Source organism: Lepisma saccharinum, chromosome 3 (assembly GCF_977018435.1).
Source record: "Lepisma saccharinum chromosome 3, izLepSacc3.1, whole genome shotgun sequence".
Taxonomy (NCBI): domain Eukaryota; kingdom Metazoa; phylum Arthropoda; class Insecta; order Zygentoma; family Lepismatidae; genus Lepisma; species Lepisma saccharinum.
The window spans coordinates 120955736-120982996 of NC_139231.1; the positions used below are offsets into that span (position 1 = coordinate 120955736).

Sequence of the window (27261 nt, forward strand, 5' to 3'; positions counted from 1 at the left end):
ATTGCAAAGACATTTGTATATTTCGTATTGAACAAACTAGTTACAATTACATTTTTTTTTACATGTTCCTCTCATAAAATCAGCATGTACATACATCAATAAAAACACACATAAATATTAAGAAACAAAACTTAATACCTTTGCATCACTCTTGTCAATCATGCAACAATTCAAAATATTCCAATTGCATCCCTTGATCCAAATTATTCTTCGTGCATAAAAACACAAACGTTCACAACGTGCACTCGCATGTCTTCACTACGTGCTGACCACTGACTGCAGAAACGTGAAACCCTTGTACCATCTCAAGCAATTGCTACAGGAAACAACAATGACTAATCTGTCTTTTCATTACTTCAAGAGGAAGCTGAAGGTAGGAAAAAAAAACAGAGAAAGGAATTAATAAATGCTATTTGTACCCATTGTAAAATATCACATTTTTGTAAGTGAAACAATGAGAGCAGAGCATCTCAGATAAAGTGTCATATATGTCAACTGCCCAACCTTATAATATGTGTCACTTTATGTGAACAGGAGTGTACATATGTTTGGTTTCTAGTGTATGTCACCTAGGTGCCTCAGTTGAAATTATAACATGTGAGCATATCATGAAAGCAATGTGTAACAAATAAATAAAATGAGCTTTTAAAATACAGTAAAAATAATTATAATATGTACATGAAATTATCTTATTTCACATTGCTTCTCTGCTTCTATTGGATAATTACAACAATAAGGATGAATGATGGAATACCTATATCCAAGCCAGGACTTAAAAACAAGAACCTTCAGTAGCAAGGCTGTAAGCTTGAGTTTTTAAGTCCAACTATATCAACAGAAAGCTAATCAGGGCTGGACCGACAGTTTAAAGTGGTATCCAAACTACTATGTGCCTCCATCAGGTATAGAACCTGGAACCCCTTGATTACAAGGCGACGATATTACCACTATGCCATCGGGGAGGTCCTACATGCATGCAGACCACCTAATACACTTAACTGCAGTTGCCCTAGGTTAATTCAGCAGTAACAATAAATATTAAATAAAGAGATCACTAATTCTTTACTTGGATATCAAATAGTGTTGGGCGATATATCATCACAATACTTTGGTGATTTATAGTGTCGGAGATACATCATCATGATATTTGGCGATATATATATATATCATGGAGACGATATATCACCAATATCACAATACTGAAAAATTATCGTATCATATAATCAGTGACGATATATTGTGATATCAAATTTCCGATATCGTCCATCCCTAATTTCAAATACAGGACTCCTGCTTTTGTACTACACTCATTACTAGAGTGCGCGTCAAATCTCCTGCATATGGCCTTGAACTGCTGAACAGCACCAGCGAATCACAGACGTGCGGCGTTGCCTAGTTCAGAACCTGTTTCACCTCGCTACTAAATCGTGTACCTGGCGCTCAGATATAAATATATTATTTCAAGTGTCAGTAGTTCAACAGATGGAAAGATAATGAATTTGCGAGTATGTACGAAAAACAAGCGTGATTGTAGCTTGTACCGTTCCCTCTGTAGAAGCAATGTCATTATAAACGTATTTGCATTGTATCGTTTTTGTTCTCCCTTCGTTCCTGTTGCATTCCGAAACTTTCCGATTAGCGAAGGGAACAGGGCAGGTTCGTTCCCAGTGATGGTAGAAGGAGAAATTGACGAAGAGGATACCGTCACTGTTCGTTTTTCCCACGTTTTTAGTGTGTGTGTGTGTGTGTGTGTGTGTGTGTGCAGCATGTTGTTGAGTAAACCAAGTGGTAGTGATACCGAGAGAAGAGAGAACAATACAGTGTTGTACGAAGCCAGGCACGACGGGTGATTTTTCAGGTGTACAATTTTTTTTAAAAAAAATGTTCGAGTGAAGAAGAGAGCAGTAAAATTGACTTTAAGAAGTGCCAGGCTCTAACAGCTCAAGCGTGTGGTGTGAATCAAGCTACCGTTTCTCGGATATGTTCGGGGGCAAAACAATGTGGATCGGGGCCTGCTCCAATGTTTCAATCACCTAGAAAGCACATTAACGTACCGAAAAGAACGACAAACTTAGATGACTTTGAAAAATACGTAGTTCGTAGAACCGTCTTTGAAATTTACGATTGTGGCGAATTTTCTACTGCCAAAAGGATAACGTACTCTTTACGGGACAAAATATCTTACAAAGGCTGTACAACTTCCACCTTGAGAATATTGAAACAATTATGCAGTCCCTCTGGAATAATCAGGTATGTTCTTCTCTTCCATTAAGTTTATTATATGTTATATTATCTAATGTTCCGTGCTCTCCGTGACAAGGTGTTTCGCTCAACCACGCTGTCTCTTTTCCGTGTGAGATTTCGACATGGCACCGCTGCAGAGCGCTGCTATTGGCTATCGCCATATGCAGGAGATTTGACGCGCACTATAGATCTCAGTTCTTTCTTATAACCATAATAAAAGCTTTATTAATTTACAAATATGCATTCACTTCAGCAACAGTCTTGTGAAGTGCTATACTGATTGGTTAAATAAAAGTAAAATAAAAGTAAATGATTATGAATACAGTTATTGATGAATCATCTGAAAACAACAATTATATTATATTCTAGAACCGAAACAAGCATAATATAGTTTGTAGATTTGCTCAACATGTTCTTGTAAGTGTACAGAATATTATAACTGAACTAGCTGTATGATATAGCGTTAGTCACACAGACGATATATAATGGCTAGAGGCACATATTTTTGGTAAATAAAAAATCAAAATTTCGGTTCAAAAACAGAGTCCATTTCGGGTTCAAAAGTGGTAAATAAAATAAAATTTCGGTGTTATAGCGGTGAATAATCACATGAAAAGTGCTATATAAAATGACATTTTGGTTTCAAAATTGTGAATATAATCCTAAATTTAATTTTAAACTGCACTTATTACACAAAATAAACTTTTCCCTTCTAATAGCACATTTATTTAGTTACCAGAGCATTAAGTGTATTCCTGTATAAAGGGGTCCATTTATGCTTCTCAAATATTTACAGCAGAATTAATCAATTTTCCATGAATTGCATAACTCTCAGGGTACTTCAGACTTCAGAAAGTGTCGCGTCGGTATATAAACGGTAAATTTCGTGTTTAAGAGTATATTTCGCATTTTGCAGTTCATTTCGCATTATTTAGTGACAAAATAGGGTAGCAAAATGCACCTCACACCTTTCAGAAACATGAAAAATGAACATTACAGCATGTTATTCCATATTTCGTGTTTTCGTCAAATACGAAATATGCATGCCTCTAATAATGGCTTACTGAAAAATTGTGTGTTGTTCACATGTTGAAGGGTTCAAAATAGCAATGAGCAATGGAGGATACCTGGAATGGATATATTTGCAGAGATCCAAGTTGTGGTTATTGCGTGGAGGCCAGAGATGGGTTTAATAGAGAGAGAGAGAGCACTGACTGTTACGATATGCCAAAGATGTAGGTTCAGTCACAATTTTCACATAACTTTTTAGTTAATTGATTGATTGAGTTTGTGTTTGAAGTCCACTTTATGCACAGACCTACAGTTTAAAAGTGGAATCTGAACCACTATATGCCTCCACTAGGTATCAAACCTGGGAAACTTTTTAGTGAAGTTCTTAAAACCCGCTTGATGAAAGAACCAACACAGGCTTCTCGTTTCCAAGTGCAAAAAGCAGTGTTGCTGCATGTCTGATTTTTGCTGTCGTAAAATGTCAACATGCACCCCTTTGCTCGCAATTCAGGAAGAAGCAGAGAAAGGAAGACCCATTCATTTGCTAACTGGTAGCGACCGTGAGGCTCAGTGGTATCTTGGACCCTGAACTATTGCTCCGAGGCATAAGTTTGGCAATGCAGTAAACCACAAGAATTTCCTGAGACCATGACAACTGGACCAACCTGCCTGATTCAAGGGTTCATGTAACCTCTTTCTGTCTTCCGATGCAAAAGGCAAAAAAGCAATTCCAAGTCAGTTTTTTCATCTTGAGGGCTTTAATAATTATATAGTTGTCAAAATTGGCAAATTTATGTTTTTACACAGGAACCAAACAAGAAGCCTTGGTTGAAATTTATAAATGTTAAACTTCAAACCCTTGTAGAGTACTGACAAGCAGTGGTGGATCCTTGTGAACCAAACTGGAGGGGTCTGGTAATGTGAGTTTAAATGATGAATTAAAATTTATTTAATAGCTAATGTGATAAGAAATTACGATATTTGTGTTTATCATGCTCCTAAAAAATTGTTTATTTTACTTTGCTTTTCTGCGACTTTTGGCTAATCGCAAAGATGAGGATGAGTGATGATACTGATGAAGGGACACGTCCAAAGAACATTCATGCCCAGGCCGGGATTCGAAACTGGGACCCCTGGCATTGTAGCATGGTACGCTAACCACTGCACCATGATACAAGAAAATACAATTCCATTCATTTGGCTAGGATTCATAGATTACATTTTCATTCTCTGGAGACATAGAGACCTTTACACTTGCCTGGACCAACTGAGATCACAGCACCCTTAAAAATTCACTTGTCCACTCTACCAATCTAATTATTTTAAATTATGTGATAAAATAGTTTACCTGTAAGGATAACCATGAGCCTTAGATCGGAATATGGATAGAATGAAACTGAAGAAAAGGGCCAGCATTGCAAGACCAACTATCGAGAGAATCCTCCTCTTCCTTACATCATCCTTCCTAGCAGCTGCTTCGGTTAGGAGAACCATACCAACTACAACAGCACCATCTGGGCAAGTTAAGGAATTCATCCTATTTCTGTATACAGTTCTATATTTCCTGAATTTCTGTTCTTTTACTTTCAAAGGAAAATTATGGTTAATTCTAGTCTAGTGAAAGAAGTGGTAAATTTACTGACTTCTATTCCAATATTGAACTTACACCAACACATAGGATTATTGAGTCTGCCTTAAGCATACCTTTGTGATCGATTACTTTGGGTCACGTATATAATGCACACGTAGGACGAAAGGGTGATTGCGAGGAACAGGAATTGTGCGTAGGAAGAGTGTTTGATTTCAGTGAGTGTGTTTAGTTACATGTGCTGAGCCGTGATCCTAGCAAAGCAAAACAACTAGGACAATGGATTGCGGATTGCATAGTGTCGCAATAAAAGCTGTAGCTAGGCGGGTAAGAGCCTGAATGCCATTGGATAAAATTGCATGGTGTGATTATGCTAAGACCAATCACAGTCTTAGAGTTGTAATGGGTGGTGAAAAAAGGACGAGAACAGTGCAGTTGGGGACACAAAAGGCTTAACATCAACTTCCTCGGTGAGCAAAGATTTTCCTCGATTGGCAGTAGTGTCATCAGACGTCGCGCTGCGAATTCCCCGCGGCTGACCAAAGGCCGAAAACAGTTTAGTTCGGGACACAGAAAGATTAAGAACTACTTCCTTGGTTGGCAGTATTGCCATCAGACGTCATGTTGCAAGTTCCCCGTGATTGACCAAACTTTATCCGGGAAAATAGAACAGCATAAGAAGAAAAGTTGATATTGATTATTGGAAATACCACTGTTTATAGTGTAAAATGTAGTGAATATTGGATTTGAAGGTTTATTTTCAAATACAAGGTAAAAATTAGATATTATTAGTAGTTTATTTCCTTTTGTGTTAATCTTATTTACTCTTCACTAATTAGCTACTAAAGACTTGCGAGTGACTGGTCGGTCTGGTACTATAAACCCAGAGCTCGCAAGCCGAACCAGGTCAATATATTCAAAGCAACGGTAAAATGCCACGACTAAATTAGAAAAAAAAAGATAATGGAAATTTCCATAAATGAACTTGAAATATTAAAAGAAAAAAAGTTGCACTGAATTTGAAAATTCAGGTGCTGTAGCGATACACCCTGCATTTTTCTACTCCTGCCAATAAGAGTCTTCATTTTTTTTTTCCTTGTAGAATTAAACGTTCAAAGCTTAGTCAAGTAAGAACTGAAAAACTATAAATTGAAAGGATACTGAGCACCATGATGATGTATGTTTCCAATATAAGCTGTGCATGGGAGGAGCCATGGATATATCCCACTCCTCCTGAAGATGTCTTCTGAACAAAGGGAGGGCCACGTATATGATTCCACATCATCCCTGATGTCATTGTAAATGCAAATGACTGAAATAGAAATTAATTTTAATTACTTACAATACATTTTATTTATATCAAAAACAGAAATATGTAAGTACAGGAGTTCAATGCAGTTTGTCAGTCTAGTGATGACAGGACAAAAATCAAATACAGATTAAGTCAAATAAAAGCGAGTGAAAAAAATGTTTATTTAATTTCTATCACCAAGGCAATTGTCCCACTGACTAACAAGTCTGCTGACTCCGAGGTCATAGTAGTCACCTGGTTTCTAGAATTCATGTGACATTCTGTTGCACTTCTGCATCGGATTCAAATCAATGACCCTTCAACTGCTTATTCAACTTGCCAAACAAGTGAAAAATTACAAGATGAAAGGTCTAGGTTGTAGGGTGGGTGTGCACTTGAATTTCTGCAGTATTTACACAGTCAACTGAGCCTTATGCAATCATGAGTAGAGTGTTGTTAGCTACTGAGGCAGCTCTATTGTTATAAAATTACATAGGCTTTACAGAAAAGAATTACATAAACTTTACAATTCTTCAATACTACTCAGGAGCAGTAGTGACTAGCTACTGAAATTTGATTGATTGAGTTGGTATTTGAAGTCCACTTTATGCACAGTAAGGCTAATCGGGACTGGACCTACAGTTTAAAGTGGGATCTGAATCACTATGTGCCTCCACTGGGTATCGAATCCAGGACCTCTTCATTACAAAGCAACGGCACTTTCACTGTGCCATCGGGGAGGCCTAGCGAGTAGCTACTGAAATGTCAGTACTTTCACAATACCTTCAGAAAATTAATGAAAATATTTGACAGTACAGTAACCTACTAATTTAAAGAAAATAGCATTTTTTTTCATTAAAAAATTCAACGCTCACTTATAAACACCAGAAAATAATCAAAATAAATAGCAACAGTGAAAGATAATGCTTACCACTGCCGCAACAGCCCAGACGGTTTTGTTATAGATGAAATCCAAATTGTTTCTCTTCAGGTACAAAAAGGCAGCCACCAATGCAAAAAGCACAAACAATGCCAAGGTTCCTGAATAATTCGGTGGTCGGAAAACTCTGATCTGAAATCCAAAAATTGACCAGGCATTAGGATTTCAAAAGAAAATATCATGGATATATTTTCATATTCAACAAACGTTCCATAAAGCTGTAGGACTGAGTCCCACTGATACCAGTACTAGAAAACTAAAATTTCAAAGGAGTTCATAATATTTATAAAATTTAACATACAAGGTTTCCATTAAAACTATAATATTTTAAAATATTAAAAATTTCACATAAGAGAATCATTTATTCATATATTCACTAAGTGATTACATTCCAGCCAATAATTTTCCAAAAAACCGATACATCAATACCAGAATCAGCTCAGCTCTGCTATAGAGCAATTTAGTCTCTAAATGTATCTGTTGCAAAATACCATGCAAACAAAATATTCCCTTACTTGATGCAATATTGGCCATACTCTGACACTCTCTTAACACAATTAACATATTTTACTATTCTCATGTTTGTACATTTTTTGTTTTTCAGCCACTCTACACTAATTACGACCAATAGGATGAGTGATGAAATTAATGAAGGACCAAAAATGCTCAGGCTGGGACTTAAACCCATTCCAATGTATCCACTTAGCGATTCAGTCACAAGCTTGCCCAGAAATGCAATTAAAGAACTAACCTATATATGATTACCAGTCTTTATAAAAGATTTTGAATTCTGTTAGGTAATCCAAAATCACACAAAATACATGCGCATGTTTATTCTATAGAAAATCATATGCTACATATCTTAAGTTCAAAAAATGATACAGTAAAACCTCGTTAATCCAGACTAATGGGGGGGGATAAGTTGACCGGTTTAACGAAAGTCCGGTTTAACTGAAATAGCCTAAAAGAACAGTAGAAAGTGCATTAAAACTATGTTTATACCAACAAAACACGTTTATTATGGTGTATTTAAAGGGCATAGGCCTAAATACTCTTTACAGTACAGTACAAAGTCTGCGGTAAACAGAACATCATCAGTGGTTGACTGCCTTTTCTTTGGGAAGTTCTCTTGTTGACTTCTAGCCACATTAAAAACCTTGCATTCTGTTGTTTTCTTTTTCCTTTTGCCTGTTCGGATTAAGCGAAGTCCGGTTTATCGGAGTCCGGATTAACGAGGTTTTTACTGTACAAAGAAATATGCACAAAACAAACGCATTTATCACATGAATGAAATAAATTCTTTGTAATATCCTGTAATAAGATTTACCTGAATGTCTGTCCTTTCAGCTATCCATCTTGCTATAGTCTCTGCAGCCAAACCAAGTCTCTGTAGATCCATCATATCACTTTGCTTTGGTTTACCCTTTGGAGGAAAGTGCATAAAGACTGGAGCAGAAGTTATACGCAGCTGTAATAAACATTTAATATTAATAATTAGATGTGTGTATATTGTATATAGAAAAGTATTGTCCCATCATTAGACAGGAATTGTTAACGATATAATATCAATGTATTTCAGGTTACATGGTTCAGTACATTGATTTAAATAATGTAGTTTATTTACACAGATCAGTTAACTACAATGGGATCATGGTGTTCTATTTTGCACAATCTACAGTCAAACTCTGATTTAATGTCCCTAGATTTTACATTTACATAGAATTCGACTCCTTTTAGTTACATGTTTCCGAAAAACATATACTTGATGTTCTGTTGTTTCTTAATCAAATATTACTGGTCAAAGTTATTGAGTTTTCCAGTTGTTTTTTTCCTCTCTTGCTACTATTTTTTGAATTTGATGAAAAAACCTACATATTCCAGCAAAAAGCTACATTTTCCAGTAGCGACTTGTTCAACAAAATCCACACTTGAGGTGTTAAATAAATATCCAGATAATTTGTGATGCTTTACTTTAACTGTTTGAAGTATCTTTTTAGCGGAAAAAATAAATATTGGTATTAATACCATATTTTTCAAGTAGTAACTGAAGCTTTCATGGTGACATAATACAATGGAGTTCCCATAAGGAATCGCCTGCACAAAAGACATGCTATGTGAGCGCTCTTTACAGATATTTATGTGAAAAATACATATTCATCACATTTACAACACACTCATATTTAATATGGATGCGGTATTGGTATTGCCTGATATAGGTCTATCAGTGTATGTGTAAAATTATACATAATATTACTGATCCAATATCTCTATAAACAGCATGTAATTTAATAACAAATTCTGCCATTTTGTTGTTATTTTTATGAATAAAAACATGATTCATATGTCCTGGTATTGCAAAGCAAATCCCTAAACAGTTTATTTAAAATCAAAAGCCAATGCAATCCACAGGTCCATACGTTAAAGAGGTTAATGATTATTAGGCTTGTAATTTTGTATAGGATAGGAAGTATTTCGGTTATTGGTCTAAGAAAAATCACACAACTAAAAGAAGCTATAAAAATATTAGCATGGAATATTAATTGACACCTATTGTCTAGCACTTTTGAATATACTTATTCTAATATTATACTTCGCCAGAGCACTTCTTCTCTTGTCTTCGGGTGAACAAATTTCTTTTGGCTGATGGTGGACATCGAACCTGCACAGACCTGTGATTTTACTACAGATATGGCATGCTAACCAACTAATAGTTGGTTCGTATCACCTAAAGACAAGGGAAGAGCTGCTCTCTCGAAACATAGATTAAGTATAGCAGTATGATTACATATTAATTTAGAACCATTTTCACTAACATTCAGAGAATTAATTATTCAATAAAAAATATTACTTACTGCTTGAAAGACATCTGGGCCTTCATCAAAATCAACCACAGCAAAAAACAGTTTATTGGAATAAACTTGAGAATACCTGAAGGAGTTTGCTACAATTTGAAATTCATCATATGCATGCCTGAAAAAAGAAAATGATAATTAAAAATACAGTAAATTATGAATTAATGTTTATAGGGAAGTGCATACACATACAAAAAATGTTGTTACGTATTAATTGAGTGTATTTCAGTATATTATATATATATATATATAACCATAGGCGCCGGATCCACGGGACTTGGGGGGCTTGAGCCCTTCCCCCCACAATGTTAACGATGTGGGGGCAGAGCCCCCAAAATAATTTTGCTTAAGAGGATCTAATGTATTTGGTCTAGGAATTAATTTGTGCGGTTGTTACGCACACATTGAAGCTGTAGTTCAAACACAAAATACATAAATACCTTAAGAAAAATATTGTCCATTGCGAGCCACCACTTTCGCCCATCTGTCAGGCAAGTTACGGATTCCGTGGTGAAAGAAGTCCTCATCCTTTGAAGCGATCCAGTCAGAGACCCATTTTTCGATATCTTCTGAAGAAATGAACCGCTGTCCAATCAAATCGTTATTCATGCAATCGAACAAGTAGTAGTCCGAAGGAGCAACGACTGGTGAATACGGCGGGTGGGGTAAAACTTCCCATCCGACATTTTCTAAATAGGTTTTGACCAGTTTTGCGACATGTGGGCGAGCGTTATCATGTTGAAAAATAAGTTTATCATGTCTGTTCTCCCATTCTGGTCGTTTCCTGGCCAGAGATTGCTTCAAACACATTAATTGTCGTCGATAACATTCTCCATTAATAGTTTCACCCGGTTGCAGAAGCTCATAGTACACCACACCTTTCATATCCCACCATATGTACAGCATAACCTTTGCACAGTGAATATCTCGTTTCGGTTGTGATGGACCTGGTTCACCTGGCTTCACCCAGGTCTTTTTTCGTTTCGGGTTCTCGCAATGGATCCACTTCTCATCGCCAGTAACAATGCGATGCAAAAACCCCTTTCTTTTCTGTCTTTGAAGCAGCAATTCGCAAATGGTTTTTCGTCTTTCAACGTCTCTGTCTTTCAATTCATGTGGAACCCAATGTGACATCTTTTGAATCATTCCCATGGCTTTGAGGCGTTTGGAAACTGTTGTTTGATCAACGCCTAATGCTTCTGCAAGTTCTTCCTGCGTTTGACACAATTCTTCTCAATTCTTCGTCTTCAAATTCTTTTGGCTGTCCAGGTCGCTCTTGGTCTTCCAGGCCGAAATCACCACTTCTAAACCGTGCAAACCACTTCTGACACGTTCGCTCAGCTAGCACATGGTCACCATACGCTTCCACCAAAATATGATGACTTTCGGTAGCACTTTTCTGCATGTTAAAGTAATGAAGCAGAACACCCCGCAAAAACACTTTATCTGGCACGAACTGCGCCATGTTCAGTTGACTACAAAATGCTGTTGTTGAGGCGTCAATCAACTGCCCTATACTACGAACGATGCACGGTGACAGGAGTTTTCAACGCATGTGTGGCTACACGGAACTGTGGGATGACACGCTCGTTACGCCATCTCTAGTCCAGACGCACGAATTAATTCCTAGACCAAATATTATTTTGCTTCTCTTGTAAAGTTAACTGAATTGTGCCACATGAACTTAACTGTAAATACACATTTGAAATGTTCTAGACCATCAACTTTGGGGGGGGGGGGGGGCTATGACCAGAGACAGCAAAACACATGACTTATTACTATATTCTAAGTATGTAATTATGAGTATTGTTAAAATTTTTGCTAAAAAGAGTTTCAAAAGATGATGTGCATGAACTAGGGTAGTGGATGGGATGTTCGGGCTACAAATGGCTCTCACATGACATTCAGAACGAGATCATTGATATATTACGGAGATCTGTTTTACGCTCCGTGGTAGCAGATATTAAAGTCGGGAATATTTTGCTATTATGGTTGACGAAACTTGTGACATATCCATCCATGGACAATTAATATTCTGCATTCGAACTGTGAATAAAAATGTTAATATTTTTGAGGAATTCATGGGTTTTTATGAGATTCCGAACACTGAAGCCAAAACTTAAAAAAGGGAGAGAGTGAGTCATTCATTAACTTATCAGAGCCCCTTCCCCCAATAATTTTGACAAGTCGGCGCCCCTGTATATAACAATATATGAAAATAAACAACTTTGAGGTTCAACTGGCTTTCTAGACCGGAGACTAGTACTTTGTCATTTCAGGTATTATTCTGGATAAAAACAGACATGTTGAATCTTGTAGTTGGAATTGAATCCAGGATCTCTTAAATACAAGGCAAGAGTGTTATCACTATACCAACTGGTGACCTCAAAAACTGTGATAGTAATGGGGCACTTGACTTACTGTAACACACCCCAACCCAAAAATTACATCGTAATATTTTATGTAACACAAAATTTATTTCACAGCACAGAAACCACAGATAGCCAACCAACATACTTGATCCTGAAACATGGTCCACGTAAGAAAAATCCTATGTTGGACTACTTTCACCATTTCACTACTCAGAAAGCAAAAAAAAAAAAAAAACATGGTCATGTAACACCACCAAACTTAGCACTCCTCAACTAAAAAAAAACTTCAAAAATTTCCATCAGTATCAAGATTAACACTCCTCACCAAACATAAAACATTAAAAATTACTATAAGCATTGAACCTAATGAGGCAACTGAACATTGCAATCAGCATGAAATGCAACACCCCTAACTTAACAACATCAAGTTATTAACTACATTAAATCTAATACTATCTAATGCTTCTAATGAAATAAAACAGGCAGTATCTAAAAGAAAACCACAGTCAAGAATTACACACATACAGGTAATGGACAAAATAATATGAACACCAATGCAATTGCAGAAAACTTGTATTAGTAGGGGGTTGCCCCCCCCCCCCCCTTGCCTGAATGACAGCTTGCATCCTACGTGGGATAGACAAATAAAGGTCCTGTACAGTGTGAACTGGAATACGTAGCCACTCCTCGCACAAAACAGTCTCAAGTTCCGAAAGTGTCATTGGAGGTGGAAACCGATTACGCACTTTGGCCTCCAAAACACCCCACAAAGGCTCAATGATGTTAAGATCAGGGGACTGTGGATACCAGATGAGATGTTCTACCTCATCACTGTGCTCATCAACGCACCTAGCAGTGTGAATAGGGGCGTTATCATCTTGGAAGATGGGGCATGCATCGGGAAACAAAGTCTGAACCATGGGATGGAGGTGGTCACCGAGGATGGTGCAGAACTTATCTGCGTTGATTCTCCCACGCAGGACGACAAGTGGGCCAACACCATTCCAAGATATAGGCCCCCAAACCATCACAGACCCCCCACCATGTTTCACGGTAGGCACTAAGCAGTCAATATCAAATGCTTCAGCAGGAATTCTCCACACATAAATACGTCCTGTGGTCTGAAATAATGTGAAAGACGATTCGTCTGACCATATCACATGTTCCCATTGCTACTGTGTCCAATTCTTGTGCTCTTGGCACCACCTTCTTCGTGTCACTGCATTACGTGGAGTCACCAACGGTTTGGGGATGGCAACTCTACCATGAATGTTCACAGAATGCAGCTTTCTTTGAATTAATTTCGTTGATACAGGGTCCTGGAGGTGATTGTTCATCCCTGCGGTTATCTGGGACAGTGTTGTTTTGTGCTTTCGAGTCATTATTCGCTTCAACACACGTCGATCCCTGTTGGATAACTTTGTTTTTCGCCCACTATTCTCCTTTGCAGACGTTGTCTTTCCATGTTGTCTGTAGGCTGTCAGAACAGTTGACACTGTGCTCCGTGCTACACCAACAAGTGTAGCTGTTTTTGTCACAGATGCTCCAGCCAGGCAGGCTCCTATGATCATGCCTCTTTTGAAGTCTGAAAGGTCGGACATACCTGCATTTGATGGATAGCTGACTGCTCGCATGCAACTCTCACACCAGCTTCTGATAGACTGATATGTTTGCTTTCATCGCCACTAGATGGTTGAAATCTCTGCTGAGTGTTGTTCCTTTTCCACGACGGCGTATATAGGCCTTTGCAAACCAAGGTGTTCATATTATTTTGTCCATTACCTGTATATCTCTAAAATATGCATTTTTCACCATGTGGTTGCAGGGTAAAATGTGTGTGTAACATGTTAATGATGTACTACATTTACAGTTTTTATTCATAAAAACTGGTTGCATGAGCACTCTAAAAGCAAAAAACAAATGCCTCTTTAATCGATATTTCAATGTTTCATGTAACATAAAATTTATTTTCCTGTAGTTTACGGTTATTACAAGCATAAGAAAACAGTTTTTTCTTTGTGACGTTTCAGGAGAACACACGCTCCTTTCATCAGACATTTATTTTCATTTTGACTAAAGATACAGTTATAACAATGGTTAGTAATTTTTAAGAGTGGGCTGGAGGTTGGCATGAAAGTAGTTTCCTGGCCCGATGCGATACAGAGACACCTAGCGACATATCAGAGGACTAGGAATTCTTTTCGGCTGTCCTAAGCCTGAGGCCAGAGAACCTTCCTTCCTTCACCACCCCCTCCCCTCCGCGTGACTCCCGCAGCGAGGTTTCCAGGAAAAGGACACCCACCTGTTTCTTTTAATTCTGGTTTCGGAGGCTAAAATTTCTCCACTGGCAAAGCAATTCGCATTTCTCTGCTTGCTGGCTGACTCTTGCATGGAGCGAGACGAGTGGCAGGCTCCAGAGACAGAACATTCATGACTAAAGTTTTGATTGAATAAATTTGGTTGATTACAGTGGCTACTATAATTATGTTGAATTTTCTTGTTGAGGTTGGAATTTTATCAATTGAGAGTAAAGAAGGCGGTAGAGAATATCAGTTGAAAGAAAGTATTTTCCTTTGAAGGGGGTGTTTTTTTATACAAAATCAATATAATAATAATAATAAGGCAAGAATTAGTAACAATTATTATTTCAACTATTAACGAATCGAGTCCCTATTAGAGATGGGCAGGAGCGAAACTACCTGGAATTTAAAAAGGGGAAACGTGGACATGCGTAATAACATATGGAAAAACTGAAAAGGAGAAAGACGGACAAAACAATGTAACAAAATGTACAGTAGTAACAAAGATGTCAGGAAACAATAGTATAATATTGAACATACACTTTGATGAATTAGTTTTCTTTGTTATGATCTGAATTAAGTCCCTTTGCACAGTTCTCATCGTTGGAGTTCACAGCAGCTTTAATCGGCCAAGATTGATTGATTTTGTTTATTTTACTTCGCCTTTCTGCCTTTCTGCCGAGCCTCTGTGGACCCACACTTGGTTACGCCAATATACGTAAGTAAACCCGTGGTGCTACAGCCCCTGAGGGCCAGAGCCCACCTACCGACTGTAGGCCTCACTTCCAGTCCAACCAGTTATGTGCGGTCAGCACGACGAACCCCTAATCTTTGTTGTAGGTTTCCGTGACTCACGATGGTGGGTGGCAACCGGCCCTATACACAGGCCGAAATCTCAGGAGAAAAGTTGATACGTTTCCCCTAAGAGACTCGAACCTGCGCGCGTCCCGTAGACGGAGCTCAAACCATGATGCATCGGACCATACAGTCACGATGCAGAACAGCAGGGCCGTAGCCAGAATTTTATTTCGGGGGGAAGGCTCATCCCTTATCAGCAGCTGCCATCTAAGGGCGAAAAAGTGGGGAATAGAACCTCTGAAAATGAATTTCTCAGTATATTACAAGTTATTGTACAGGATGTTTAATGTAAGTAAAATTAATCACCGCTATACCCTATTTTAATTACATATTTGTAGGATTTCGGAACGGTCTTCAGCTTCACCCTCCCCCCCCCCCCCCCGGTCACGTGCCTGCGGGAGAAAATATACATAAGTGCTGATTCCTTATTCTGATTGGCGTTTTAAGAATAGAATATCCTTCAGAGCTTCTCTAAGACATGGTCTTTTAAAAATCAGTTCTAGAGAAGAAACCTTGTCCAATTTACGTTTTCAACTTGTTTCCTTGTGTAGTTTTTAAAGAAGAGAAAAGTTATCACAATTGGTAATCTGCTGGACAAGATCAACGTCGAATATGTAATTGAAACAAAAATGTTAATGTTCGTACCACGATGGTTTTACTGACTGAAAAGTTTATGTTTCATAATTTTGATTGAGCAGAGGGGGCTCTCTAACTGCACCAATCGCCGCCAACCCTATGATAATCGTTTGAGTATCTTGAGTTTCTGTTTTAAGTCTACTTTATATACAGATATACTAATCGGGACTGGATCTATATTTATAGTGGGATTGAACTAACTATTAGGCATCCACCGGATACCAAACTCAGGATATTTTAAATTACAAGGGTCACCTTTACCATTATGTATAGGGGATGCAAAATATATCTGAAACTAAGAAGAAATTTTGAATGCAATGTAGAACGAAGGAGGCACCATTCACATTGAAGGGGAAGACGCCAGGAAATCCTCCCTCCACTTTCCTAACCTGTACATCTCTAATTTGATTCTCAGCGAAGGCAAGAATTTTATCCAACATTTTATATCACTTTTGTTATTTTTAATGAAGAATTCGAAGTAATAATTTGTCTTTAAATCTCAAGTTAGAAAGTCAGCAAAAATTATGTTTTTATACTAAATTTTACATTAATTGAAGATTTGCAAAGAAACGGTAAACCGTTTTGTTGGTTGATTGATTTAGTGTTTTAAGCCCACTTTATGCACAGTAAGGCTAAGCGGGACTGGACCTACAGTTTAAAGTTGAATCCGAACCACTATGTGCCTCCACCGGGTATCGAACCTGGAACCCCTTGATAACAAGGCTACGACGCTACCACTGCACCATCGGGGAGGCCAGTGTAAACTTTTCGTCATTGTTCCACTCCAAAACAGATGTTTCTGTAAGAGCCACATCAAGTTTGTTTGGAAGTAGTGATGTTCTATGACACACACACACACACACGCATATATCTCCTCAACAGGTACTATAGACCAGCAATGTCAAACTCAATTCGTGAGTAGGGCCGCATAACGATAATGTCAAAACTATCCGGGCCACATATCTAGAACCCCAACACCTTAAAATCCAGAACTAAGTGGTTCGACCCAATGGGGTTGGGGAGGGGGGGATTCCAGTGATTATTATTGCAGCATCGATATGTAAATTATATAGACCTCCACCCATATTTTTTCATGGTTATAGTATTTTACATGTTAGTTTCGAGTATAAATTGGTTACAATTGTAACTGTTTGTGTGCAATTAAAGTTTCGTTTCGCACAGATTTCACTGTTTTTTTTTTTTTTAACAAGCTTCTCATAAGTCTGCAATAAGTTTTTTGTTAGCATGAAACTCTTAATGCAGACAACAAATGTTTTGTCAGTCATTCTTGATCATTCGGCTGTTTCATTAATCTTCATTATGGAAAACAACTTTTCACCAAGGCAAGTGCAACCAAAATTAATAAAATTTCTACAGCAAAATAGCTTATTCGAGGGTACTGCTATTGGAGATATAAGAAAAATCAAGGATAGCCCACCTCGCAATATTTATTTTTCAATACGAGTTGCACTGCAATTAAATAAGTTCCATTCGAAGTCAGGACTTTCACACGCACCATCTTAAAGAAAAGGGAGCAGAGCAGAACAAGATTATTGCCCTTCGCACCCTATGAAGTCTTGAAACCTGTTTCCAACTTCATCACGTAGTATTTTTACTTTGGACAAATTATAACTTTATTAAAAAGTTTTAATATAACGGAAGACTGTAACTTTGCAAAATGGCCTCCACTTCCTTCAAAATATCAGCTCTTGTGTCACGGGGAGGAATCATTCAAGTAGTTTTACTGTCATATCGAGATAAGAATCGCATCCACGAGTGAAGGGAGCAAACCGAGCTAGCTCACAGACGTCCGTAATATCGCATATTGTGAGCGAAAAGGCAACAACACGAACAATTTTCGCTTTCAATTGTTCGTTGACTAAATAATAAATCCTCTCCTCTGATTTTTTTATTAGCGTTTCTTTTCTGCAACGTTTGGCTAATGGCGACGATGAGGATGAGTAATGATATGATGAAATTGATGAAGGGACACATACAAAGAAAACCCATGCTCAGGCCAGGATTCGAACCCGCAACCTCTGGTGTCGCGACGGGTTGTGCTAACCACTCCGCCACAGATTATGGCAAATTTATTTCGTGATAAAGAAATATTTCTGAATGAATTTACTTTATCAGGGTACAAAATTTCTACGCTTTTCAGTATTCACTTCACAACAAAAGTAAGCATTTCACTTGAAAAATTTGCATTCCTCTTCTATAGTCCTTTTCTTACTCCCACGAAGTTTGGGCAGCGATATGGTTCTCTGAAACTTTTACAGAAACTGGCTTTTCTTCCAGGTAAATCCTTAAAAATCAAGAAACAGACTCATAGGCGACAGAAAGTATGCACGCTGCCCTCCCCCAGCTGGCAAGATATTTTCGTACTTCAGAAGTAACCTGTCAATCAGCTTGCTTAGTTGACACAACACCTACTCTATAAGGGAATGTATACCTGTGTAGGGAAAATTGGTCAATGTGTTGAAGTTTGGATGAGTCTGGTCTTGTATCACAAGAAAAGAGAAAACGGGATAACTACAAATGTATAGATAATTTCAAGCATGAAGTGTTAAGTGGGGCCAAGGCGGGCAGCATTAACGAATGCTGGGGCTCACATGCGGCCCGCGAGTTTGACTGGCCGAAATATCAGGAGAAAAGTTGTCACGCTCATCCACGAGACTCGAACCTGCGCGCGTCCCACCGTTGACTCACAAAGTACTACATGTGAGGTAAAACTATCGAAATGTAAAAAGAAGAAGCGTCACCACCCTCCCCGCCTTTTCTACATTTTATTCAAATCGAACACGAGGCACGTATCTAGATATATATTTCGGAGCGGCATCCTAACGTAATGTCTCAAAATAATAATAATAATAATGTTAAATTAAAATAAGTATAATTATATTAAATTAATTAATATATTTTTATAAGATGAATAGGTAAGAAGGCAGTATAACAACAGTGATACAGTATAACATCACGTATTCATTATCTAGCTTACGTGTAGTTAAGGTCGGCAAAATTTAAAAAAAAATAGAAACTGCCCTGGCAAGGAAATTAATGTCAAATAGATAAAGAATATAATATTTATTGAGTATGAAAAAATGATGTTAGAATCAGTTGACGAAAGTAAAATTCCTGGTAATATTTTGCATGTTATTATAAGTAGTAATAATTCTTGCATAAATCTTCTTTGGTACTGTCATTCAAAGTCGTATTACTTTCCAATATTTTTGCGGAAATAAACAATTTGCGATTAAACAACCACCTTATTTTCATTACTTAATTGAAGTTTTATGATCTCATTATTTAATTTTTTTGTACTTGGTAAGTCTTTCGGGGGGACGTTGGGACACCTGGACCCCCCTAAATACGTCCTTCGCGGTAAGATCGAGATAAAGTTACTGTGTCACTGGTTCCAATTCATGGTAAATATGCTCTGCTTCTCTACAATCAAACATACACAAACTCATGGCCTTCCTGCTTTCTTGGTTTCTTGCCTGGGAAGAGGCAATAAATCAAGCTGTGACAGCTACGGGACCTTCTGACGAGGGGACGGAACCCAGCTGTGCAGAGGATTCAAACACCCGCGCGTACTAGCCCTCACCGTCAGCCTGGGGCAATTTTGCAACAGAGGCATCTAGTGGCCAAGTGTCGAACTATGATGAATGAAATTCGGCTGAAGCGGCCGTATCTTTCGCCGTCGATAATACATGACATTTTTAAACAATCATTTTGGGCTGTGCAAGTGATTTTTAAAAGAAAAGCCCTCCCTAGCTTAGTCATAAAAGGATTGAGCATTACGTTAGTATGCATCATAATGGCCATTTTCGTTGGTGCTACCCACAAATCCTATAACCATTCTGTGCTTATTTACGTATTTCCTTATGGGAAATTGAAAAACAATAATGGAATTTGTGCACATTTATCGGACTGAAATTGCATAAATGTGTCATGTACTCAAAGTTTCATAAAGTAAGTTCACATCTACTGCGTGTTTTCCGGCAAATTTTTGTCCTAAAACGTTATATTCAACAAAATGCAAAAAAGCCCATGTTAAATTTAAGCACTTTCCACGGCGACCTTCGCCAAACTCCACCTCCCTCTTAAACAAAAAGAATCTGTTATATAATGGATGTTGTCAATGTTACATTGTTGTAATATAGCAACTTAACTGTGAAAAAAGCAGTCTATTTTATTTTTATTTTAGAATTTTTTAAATTATGAATCCCAAATATCATCAGGTAATTCAAATTCATCATTGTTTTCACAAAGTCTCTTGATGTTTTCCTGAAACGTCACTAAGAAAAAACTGTTTTCTTATGCTTGTAATAACCGTAAACTACAGGAAAATAATTCTATCATGCAAGCAATGCGTACATACAAGAAAAACATAAAATTTGTTTCAGGGTGTGGAAATCACAAAAATAAGAAAATACACCAATAAGATTGTATTTTTATATTCCTACACTTAATAAAAAGGTAAAATTTAAGTATCCCCGAAACATATTTCTTCAATTTTACAGGAGAAAGTACTTACCGAAAAGAGTTTCTGTATACTCTACGAAGGTCTGGGAAGTGTTTCTTCCCCTCGCTGAATGAATTTTCATGGAAAACCATCTATTTTTCAACATTAATGTCTCTCCGATGCACGGAACCTGTTCCATTGATGTCGTCCTACTACGTGAACCAAATTTTGAGTGCACTTGATGACGTAACAACTGGTCAGTGTTTCCAAACACGCGGTTTTCCTACTGTGTAACAGTAGTATAACGTAAATGAACGTGCATGTAACTGTGCATCATTTATGAATGGTTCGTGGGGCTATCCGTGCATGGTTCATGGGGCTATTTATGAATGGTTCGTGGAGCTATTTATGAATGGTTCGTGGGGCTATCCGTGAATGGTTCGTGGGGCTATATATGAATGTTTTTAACATTTTTTAAGATAACAATTTTAACTATGTTTGCCTAACCTTGCCTTGCATGGTTCGTGGGGCTATTTATGAATAGTTCGTGGGGTTTTTGAACCTGGAAAAAAATACAAAATCAGTAACACGAAAGTAGGTATTTTTCGATGATGAAGGTTGCAACACTGCATAACTACTGATCATAGACAACGCTAGTCAAGATTTCTCCGCCATATTGCGTAACGCAAGCGAAAACGAACAAACAAGAATTACTCCTTATGTCGAAAATTGAGATTATTTGTGTGAAAAAAACGAAATGGCACCTTAAAGAATCCTTAGGAATGCAGAATACTTAACACATTGGGGTCTCACGACGGGCGTAGCCCGCAGTGCACTTAAAGTCAATGTGGACGAACGACGGGCATAGCCTGTCCTGCGGTATGCAATCGCTTTGCCGATTGAACGACGGGCTATGCTCGTACTTCGTCTCATGCGCGTGTTCATTCAAGCCCCTCTGTTGAAATTCCAACCACTAGGTGACTCATGTGCTATTTTTATCTCGCACCTGCGACTGTTTGTTGTCGGGTTGATGTACTGTGCATTGTTTAGAATGGCATCGTTAGATTCAGACTTCGTAGAGGATTCCGACTCAGAGTTTGAAGTTAGCGACGATTTTGATGATGCAGATGAATTTGAAGATTTGGAAGGTATGTTATATTCGTAATAATTATTGTCGACAACATAAACAGTGTTGCAAACTCTAGTATTTTATGAATGAAGTGAGAAGAGGTAATTTTTTTGGGTCTATTCATCTTGCCTCTTGCTCGATTCTCCTACATGCACTGATGTATTTTTAGTTTTCCATTTATTATTTTGTATAGTGTGTCAAATGAACATTTATTTTATTTGTTTAATTTTTACAGATGGCGCAGAACCAACTGATACATCGTCTGGTCCTGTCCTGCAGCCACTTTTTCATACAAAAGATAATTACTTGTAATTTGTAATTATTTTTTGTTATGTGCACATAAGAAGTATTCTTATGCAAGATTCAAAAGATGTATTGATAGTTTATGTAGTTAATTATTGAAATTTCCAGATTACGAACTTAAAATATCTCTATATTAACATTTGTTACAATGTTGCACTTTTTCTTCTTCACAAAACATTGCTGAAAAAAATATTAAAAAATGTGTGAAAATGAAAATAAAATTTAACAAATTTTTGTTCATTGAAAAGAGGAAGTTTTGTAATTTAAGAAATATGTGGCAAATAAAAACAAATTAAAAATATTCTTTCTATGACTTTTTGAAGAACAACCAAAAACCACAGACCAGCGGTAAAAATGCTGTATTATGAGGCCAGACCCGAATGTACCAATGTGAAAAAGAAGAAAATAAAGGAATTACAGACGTTTCGGGGATACTTAACATTTAATAATAAAAATCTGGCAATTAAAAACACCGCGAGACTATTTTAATGTCATCACTCACACCTACCTGCACACCATACATTGTCGATGGGTTGCCATTGCAGTGAATAACAAAATAACAGAATAATTCCTAGGGGTAGCTTTCACATAATCACGGAACTTATTGCCATTTAAATGTAGGAGTGGTCTCTTAGCAGTCATTTCCATCAAGTGCTGAACACGTTCATTCAGTGTCTGGCCCTACATAAACAAAACAACAGTTACTACTAAATTTTATAACAAGGCCATCATTAAACTGTGTGCCACAATTCAAAATCAAATTTAAAATAAGAATATATATATGAATATATTTAAAATGAATCATAAACAATTCATTTCAATAAAATAACTTCTACAAACTGGCAATTCCTAATTTTTAATCTTTCTTTTGGCAATATTTTACATTTTATTCCCAACATGAAGTTTGGTACTTGCATGCAGTGGTGCATTAAGAAACCACTTTTTTCATGTTAAAAGAGCATCCAGGTGCTTGGAGGGAACAGGGAGTCAGCCCAGACTTATTGTTAAGCCAGAGTGTTGTAGAAAAAGATAATTAAAATACTGAACATTTAAAGATAAAATTAACCAGATAATGACAAAAATTAATTTACAGGTGAGTTAATATGAAAGGAATACACTTGTATTGCATGAAAATTAAAAAAAAAAAAAACTTTTTTTCTGAACCCCGTGCTCGCAACAAGTCTCCCTGGATTGTTTCTTAATGGGCAAAATGGTCAACTTTGATTTAATAGTCCTACAGCAAATGATAAATGAACCATTAACATCTGAACAACATCTACTGTACAATGCTTTGATTATAATATTTAAATCTTACCTCTTTTCTTCTTGGTTGGGCCATGGAATAGTGCATCACAAAAAGCAGGCACAGCCACAAGATACACCATCTCACACATGGAGTCATCATTTTCACTAATTACAAGACTGGAGTTTCTATGAAATACTTAGCCTATTTGGTCTTTTAAGCCTGGAAGAAAAAAGTTAGTTCACAGCTCCATCATTTAAATAACAGTACTATTTGTACTATGGCAATTAACATGCTTAAACAATAATTTTTTTAAAAAAATATCTTTATTCTCGCTTCATTAATGTTATTTTCAGACAAAAAGTTCCATTTCTTCTGTGGAATCCCATGGACATCTACTTTTGCAACCATCTCACTCCAGAAACACTATTTTATACAGAAAACAAAGTCAATGTCTAAGAAGAAATAAATTAACAAACAATATTTATAGGGATTCCATTATTATGATGTTATGTGAATTCATCCACAAAGTAGATCATCTTACAAAGATGTATTCATAAGTACTTTCTACCTTTATCATCTACCTCCTTTTAATTATGGGAAACATTATAAAATTTCACAAAAATCTAAACAAAAGTTTACAACATGCTTCCAAACTAAACATGAAAGAAAAGTATGCACGAAAATGCATTCAGATTCTTCCATGAATGTCTGTTATTAATTACGATACAATGATCTTTCTCGTAAAATGCGACAGAAATCAAGGAAGGATAAATGTGCCATGCACAATAAATTCTTTCAGTTGGCCTTACGAAATTGAACATTATATTTATCTAGTGTCCAGTCACGGAGACCTACTATAACGGCTGGGGATACGTCGGGCTGACCCCCCGATTATTCCACTACTGGTTGAAGATCTCCACGCTTCGAGGTGAGGAAGAAAAGTGTGGGAGGGAGACCGGCAGTAGGTAGGTATGCCTAGGCCCTTCATGGACTGTTGCGCGACTTATTATTTATTATTTATCTAGTGTCCTGGGAAATAGTCTTGGAGTACGGAATGCCTTATGGTACCCTTGACATAAGATTAGTCTGTCTTAGGGTTTCAATATAAAGTGTGATGGGTTATGTATAGAAAATATGGCATTGCTTTACACAGTCAAGCATTACTTTGTAAACTACGTTGGTATATTGTAAATTTCATTATATTACAATGTTTATTTAATTTATAAAGTATCAAGTTGTTTTTTAAAAATGTACATTTGCATTAAAAAAATGTTTTTGGACCATACGAAACAACATACCCTTCTAAGGTAAAGCAAGTTTGTACTGATAAGCACATTGAACACACTATTTACGTCATTTTATATTGCTTTCTACTTTTTACTTCTTGGGTTAATCGTGGCAAAAGAACATCTATGCCTTAACCAGGGCTGCTCCTCCATAGCGACTGGAACTATGTTCATACAGTCATTGCTTTCAGAATAAAAGCTGTTACCATATTTATAAGCAAAATTTATATATTTTTTAAAACATATTAATGTTATTAACTCTCTCGCTGCGGTCGTCGCTTTTATGCACAGCACGCCAGGTGCCTTGCTCCGCGGAAGACGCATTATTGCGAGTTCATACTTCCACTCGCTGCGGATGTCACATTTCCGAAGTACATCGCTTTTAGTAGCCTTATAACAGCTGTTGATAGTATTTTGAACTATTTGAACTTGTAGTTTTGTTTTTATCCGTATGATGTCGCTAATTACGCTTCCGTTTAGAATTCTTTGACATACGAGCGTTGAGTGCTCTGACATGTCAGTTTCAAATGCATGTTCGAATGTAAACAACATGGCTTCGTCAAGTCGTCAACACTTGTCCGATAATGATGTTACTCAACTGTTATTTGCCAACTCAGAATCAGAAGGTGAATAAAGTTGTGACAATAATAGCGACAGTTTTTATGAGATTGTGTAGTGTCTGATGAATAATTTGTACCGTCGTCCGTAACATCATGGAGCAGAGTGCAAAACAGCATTGATCTAGGTGCGGAAATTTCAAATTTTTTCAAAATATCATACCACCATGGACTACAGAATGGTTTGTCAGTGCAAGGAATGACTTTAGTAAGTTCTCTATAACATATTTTGCAATGTAATTTTGTAAAATTCTTCTTTCTAAAAAAAGTTTTTTTTTTTCAAAATATCATACCACCAGGGACTACAGAATGGTTTTCCAGTGCAAGGAATGACTTTTGTAAGTTCTCTATAACATATTTTGCAATGTAATTGTGTAAAATTATTGTTTCTAAAAAAATGCTTGTAAAATTATGATTTCTAAAAAAATGTTTTTTTCAAAATTTCAAAATTTTTCAAAATAACATACCACCAGGGACTACAGAATGGTTTTACAGTGCAAGGAATGACTTTTGTAAGTTCTCTCTCATATATAATGCAATGTAATTGTGAAAACTATTTTTTTATAAAAAAAAATATATTTTCAAATTTAATTACGCAGCCAAGGGATAGTGTGTGCCAGAGAATTCCGCAGCGAAAGAGTTAACAATTGACATTTGCTAAAACTAACAAAAAAAAAAAAAGACCCAAGATCCTCTTATCTCATTGCAATTTCATCATGCTACGACATGTAATTTTCACATGGTTCGATTTCGATTTACATCTGTTGGTTACACTTTTTGACTCGCTTTGACTCTCTTTGCACCGAAGCGTCTAGTTGGTTGCACGGTGCAACACCGAGTCTTCTAGTTCGTTGATTTGGAGTCAAGTAATGTATTTGGTGTCTGCATCACCTTCCGGACCGGTGCAAGTATGGTCACGTGGTGCGTGCTAACTAATCAAATGACCGTTTAAAGCAGCAGACACGCATTTGTTGAATATTCTGAACTTTAACAACGCTTTCCGTCTAGTTGGTTGATCGTCATTTCTTTGCACCACCTGACACTGGATACACCTGCACTGCACCGAGTGTCAAAAAGTGCAGCCAACTAGACAGGGCTACTGTGGAGTTCTAGCTATTACTTACTGTGTGTTTCCTTGACACTAGCTTTTTCATTTCATATACTTCTATATAATTCTGTACTTGCCAAAAACAATTCGTTTACTATCGTATGGTTAGAAATGAATGTTTTAGGTTAGGTGGGTCAGGTTTAGTTTTCTTAGCATGAAAATAATATCCCTAATTAGCACAGTTAAGTATTAGCTCTGGTGTTATTTACCAGAGAAATTAGGATTTGAAATGTAGCTTAGATGACTAAGTGTTCTTGGTTTCTGGTATTTAAAGCATTTAGGGACGTTATTTTAATGTTAAGAACCTCATCTAACCTGAACCACATAACAACGAAAGGATTTAGGAATATGTTATTAATGCTACGAGCGTAAAACCCGATCCGCCTAACAACGAAATCATTTCCACTTTCTCGTTAGTGTACTGAGGGTCACAAGCACCAACGAATGGCTCCTCGCAAAGAATCATATAGAAATATATGACAAGAAAAAGTCGTTCTCCAGAAAACACGCAGTAAGTAATCACTACTAAGACTGAAGTATGTGTTATATTAGAATTCGAACCACGTAAAAGATGCCTGTGCACTATGATAAATTCGGAATTAAACAATCAGAACTTGGACCAAATTTTAGTGGGGAAAACAAGCAACCCTACAGATTTAGCAAACATACCGATTTGTTGGGAATGTGTACCTACGAAGGAATGTACGCTGGTGACAAATGGTCCAAATTTACGTCTCATTGTATTGACCTGATAATATATTTTGGTACATGTGAAAATGATACTACTAATACAGACTAGAACACTGTACACTCTATTATAATGATTCTTTTTACATACGTCAATTAAGAACTACAAAAATCTATTATCCGGCAACTGCAGTATGTGGCATTTTTCATCGACTGATAGACAACCGTCAACGCACAAGTAGTAGTGATAATGGTATAAATCTTTCGTATCAGAGCTCGACGCACATACGTGTTTCCGTACTGAGTAAGTTCCAAGGCCATATATGTA

General features: G+C 37.0%; 1 protein-coding gene across 2 annotated transcripts; it reads right to left on the reverse strand.

Moving 5' to 3' along the window:
• LOC145985976 (dolichyl-diphosphooligosaccharide--protein glycosyltransferase subunit TUSC3-like) lies at nt 1–27214 on the reverse strand. 2 transcript variants are annotated; one of them, XM_083120129.1, is made up of 9 exons: nt 27085–27214; nt 23305–23454; nt 22498–22670; nt 9927–10044; nt 8402–8542; nt 7066–7206; nt 6005–6155; nt 4604–4769; nt 1–367 (listed from the first exon to the last, which is right to left on the reverse strand). In XM_083120129.1, exons 2-9 carry the CDS (start codon nt 23392–23394, stop codon nt 352–354), a joined length of 996 nt encoding a protein of 331 aa, XP_082976255.1. In that variant the 5' UTR covers nt 23395–23454; nt 27085–27214; the 3' UTR covers nt 1–351. The 2 variants fall into 2 exon arrangements, with proteins under 2 accessions (XP_082976255.1, XP_082976256.1); XM_083120130.1 differs by lacking the exon at nt 27085–27214 and adding an exon at nt 26916–27027.
• Between the last annotated feature and the right edge of the window lie 47 nt (nt 27215–27261).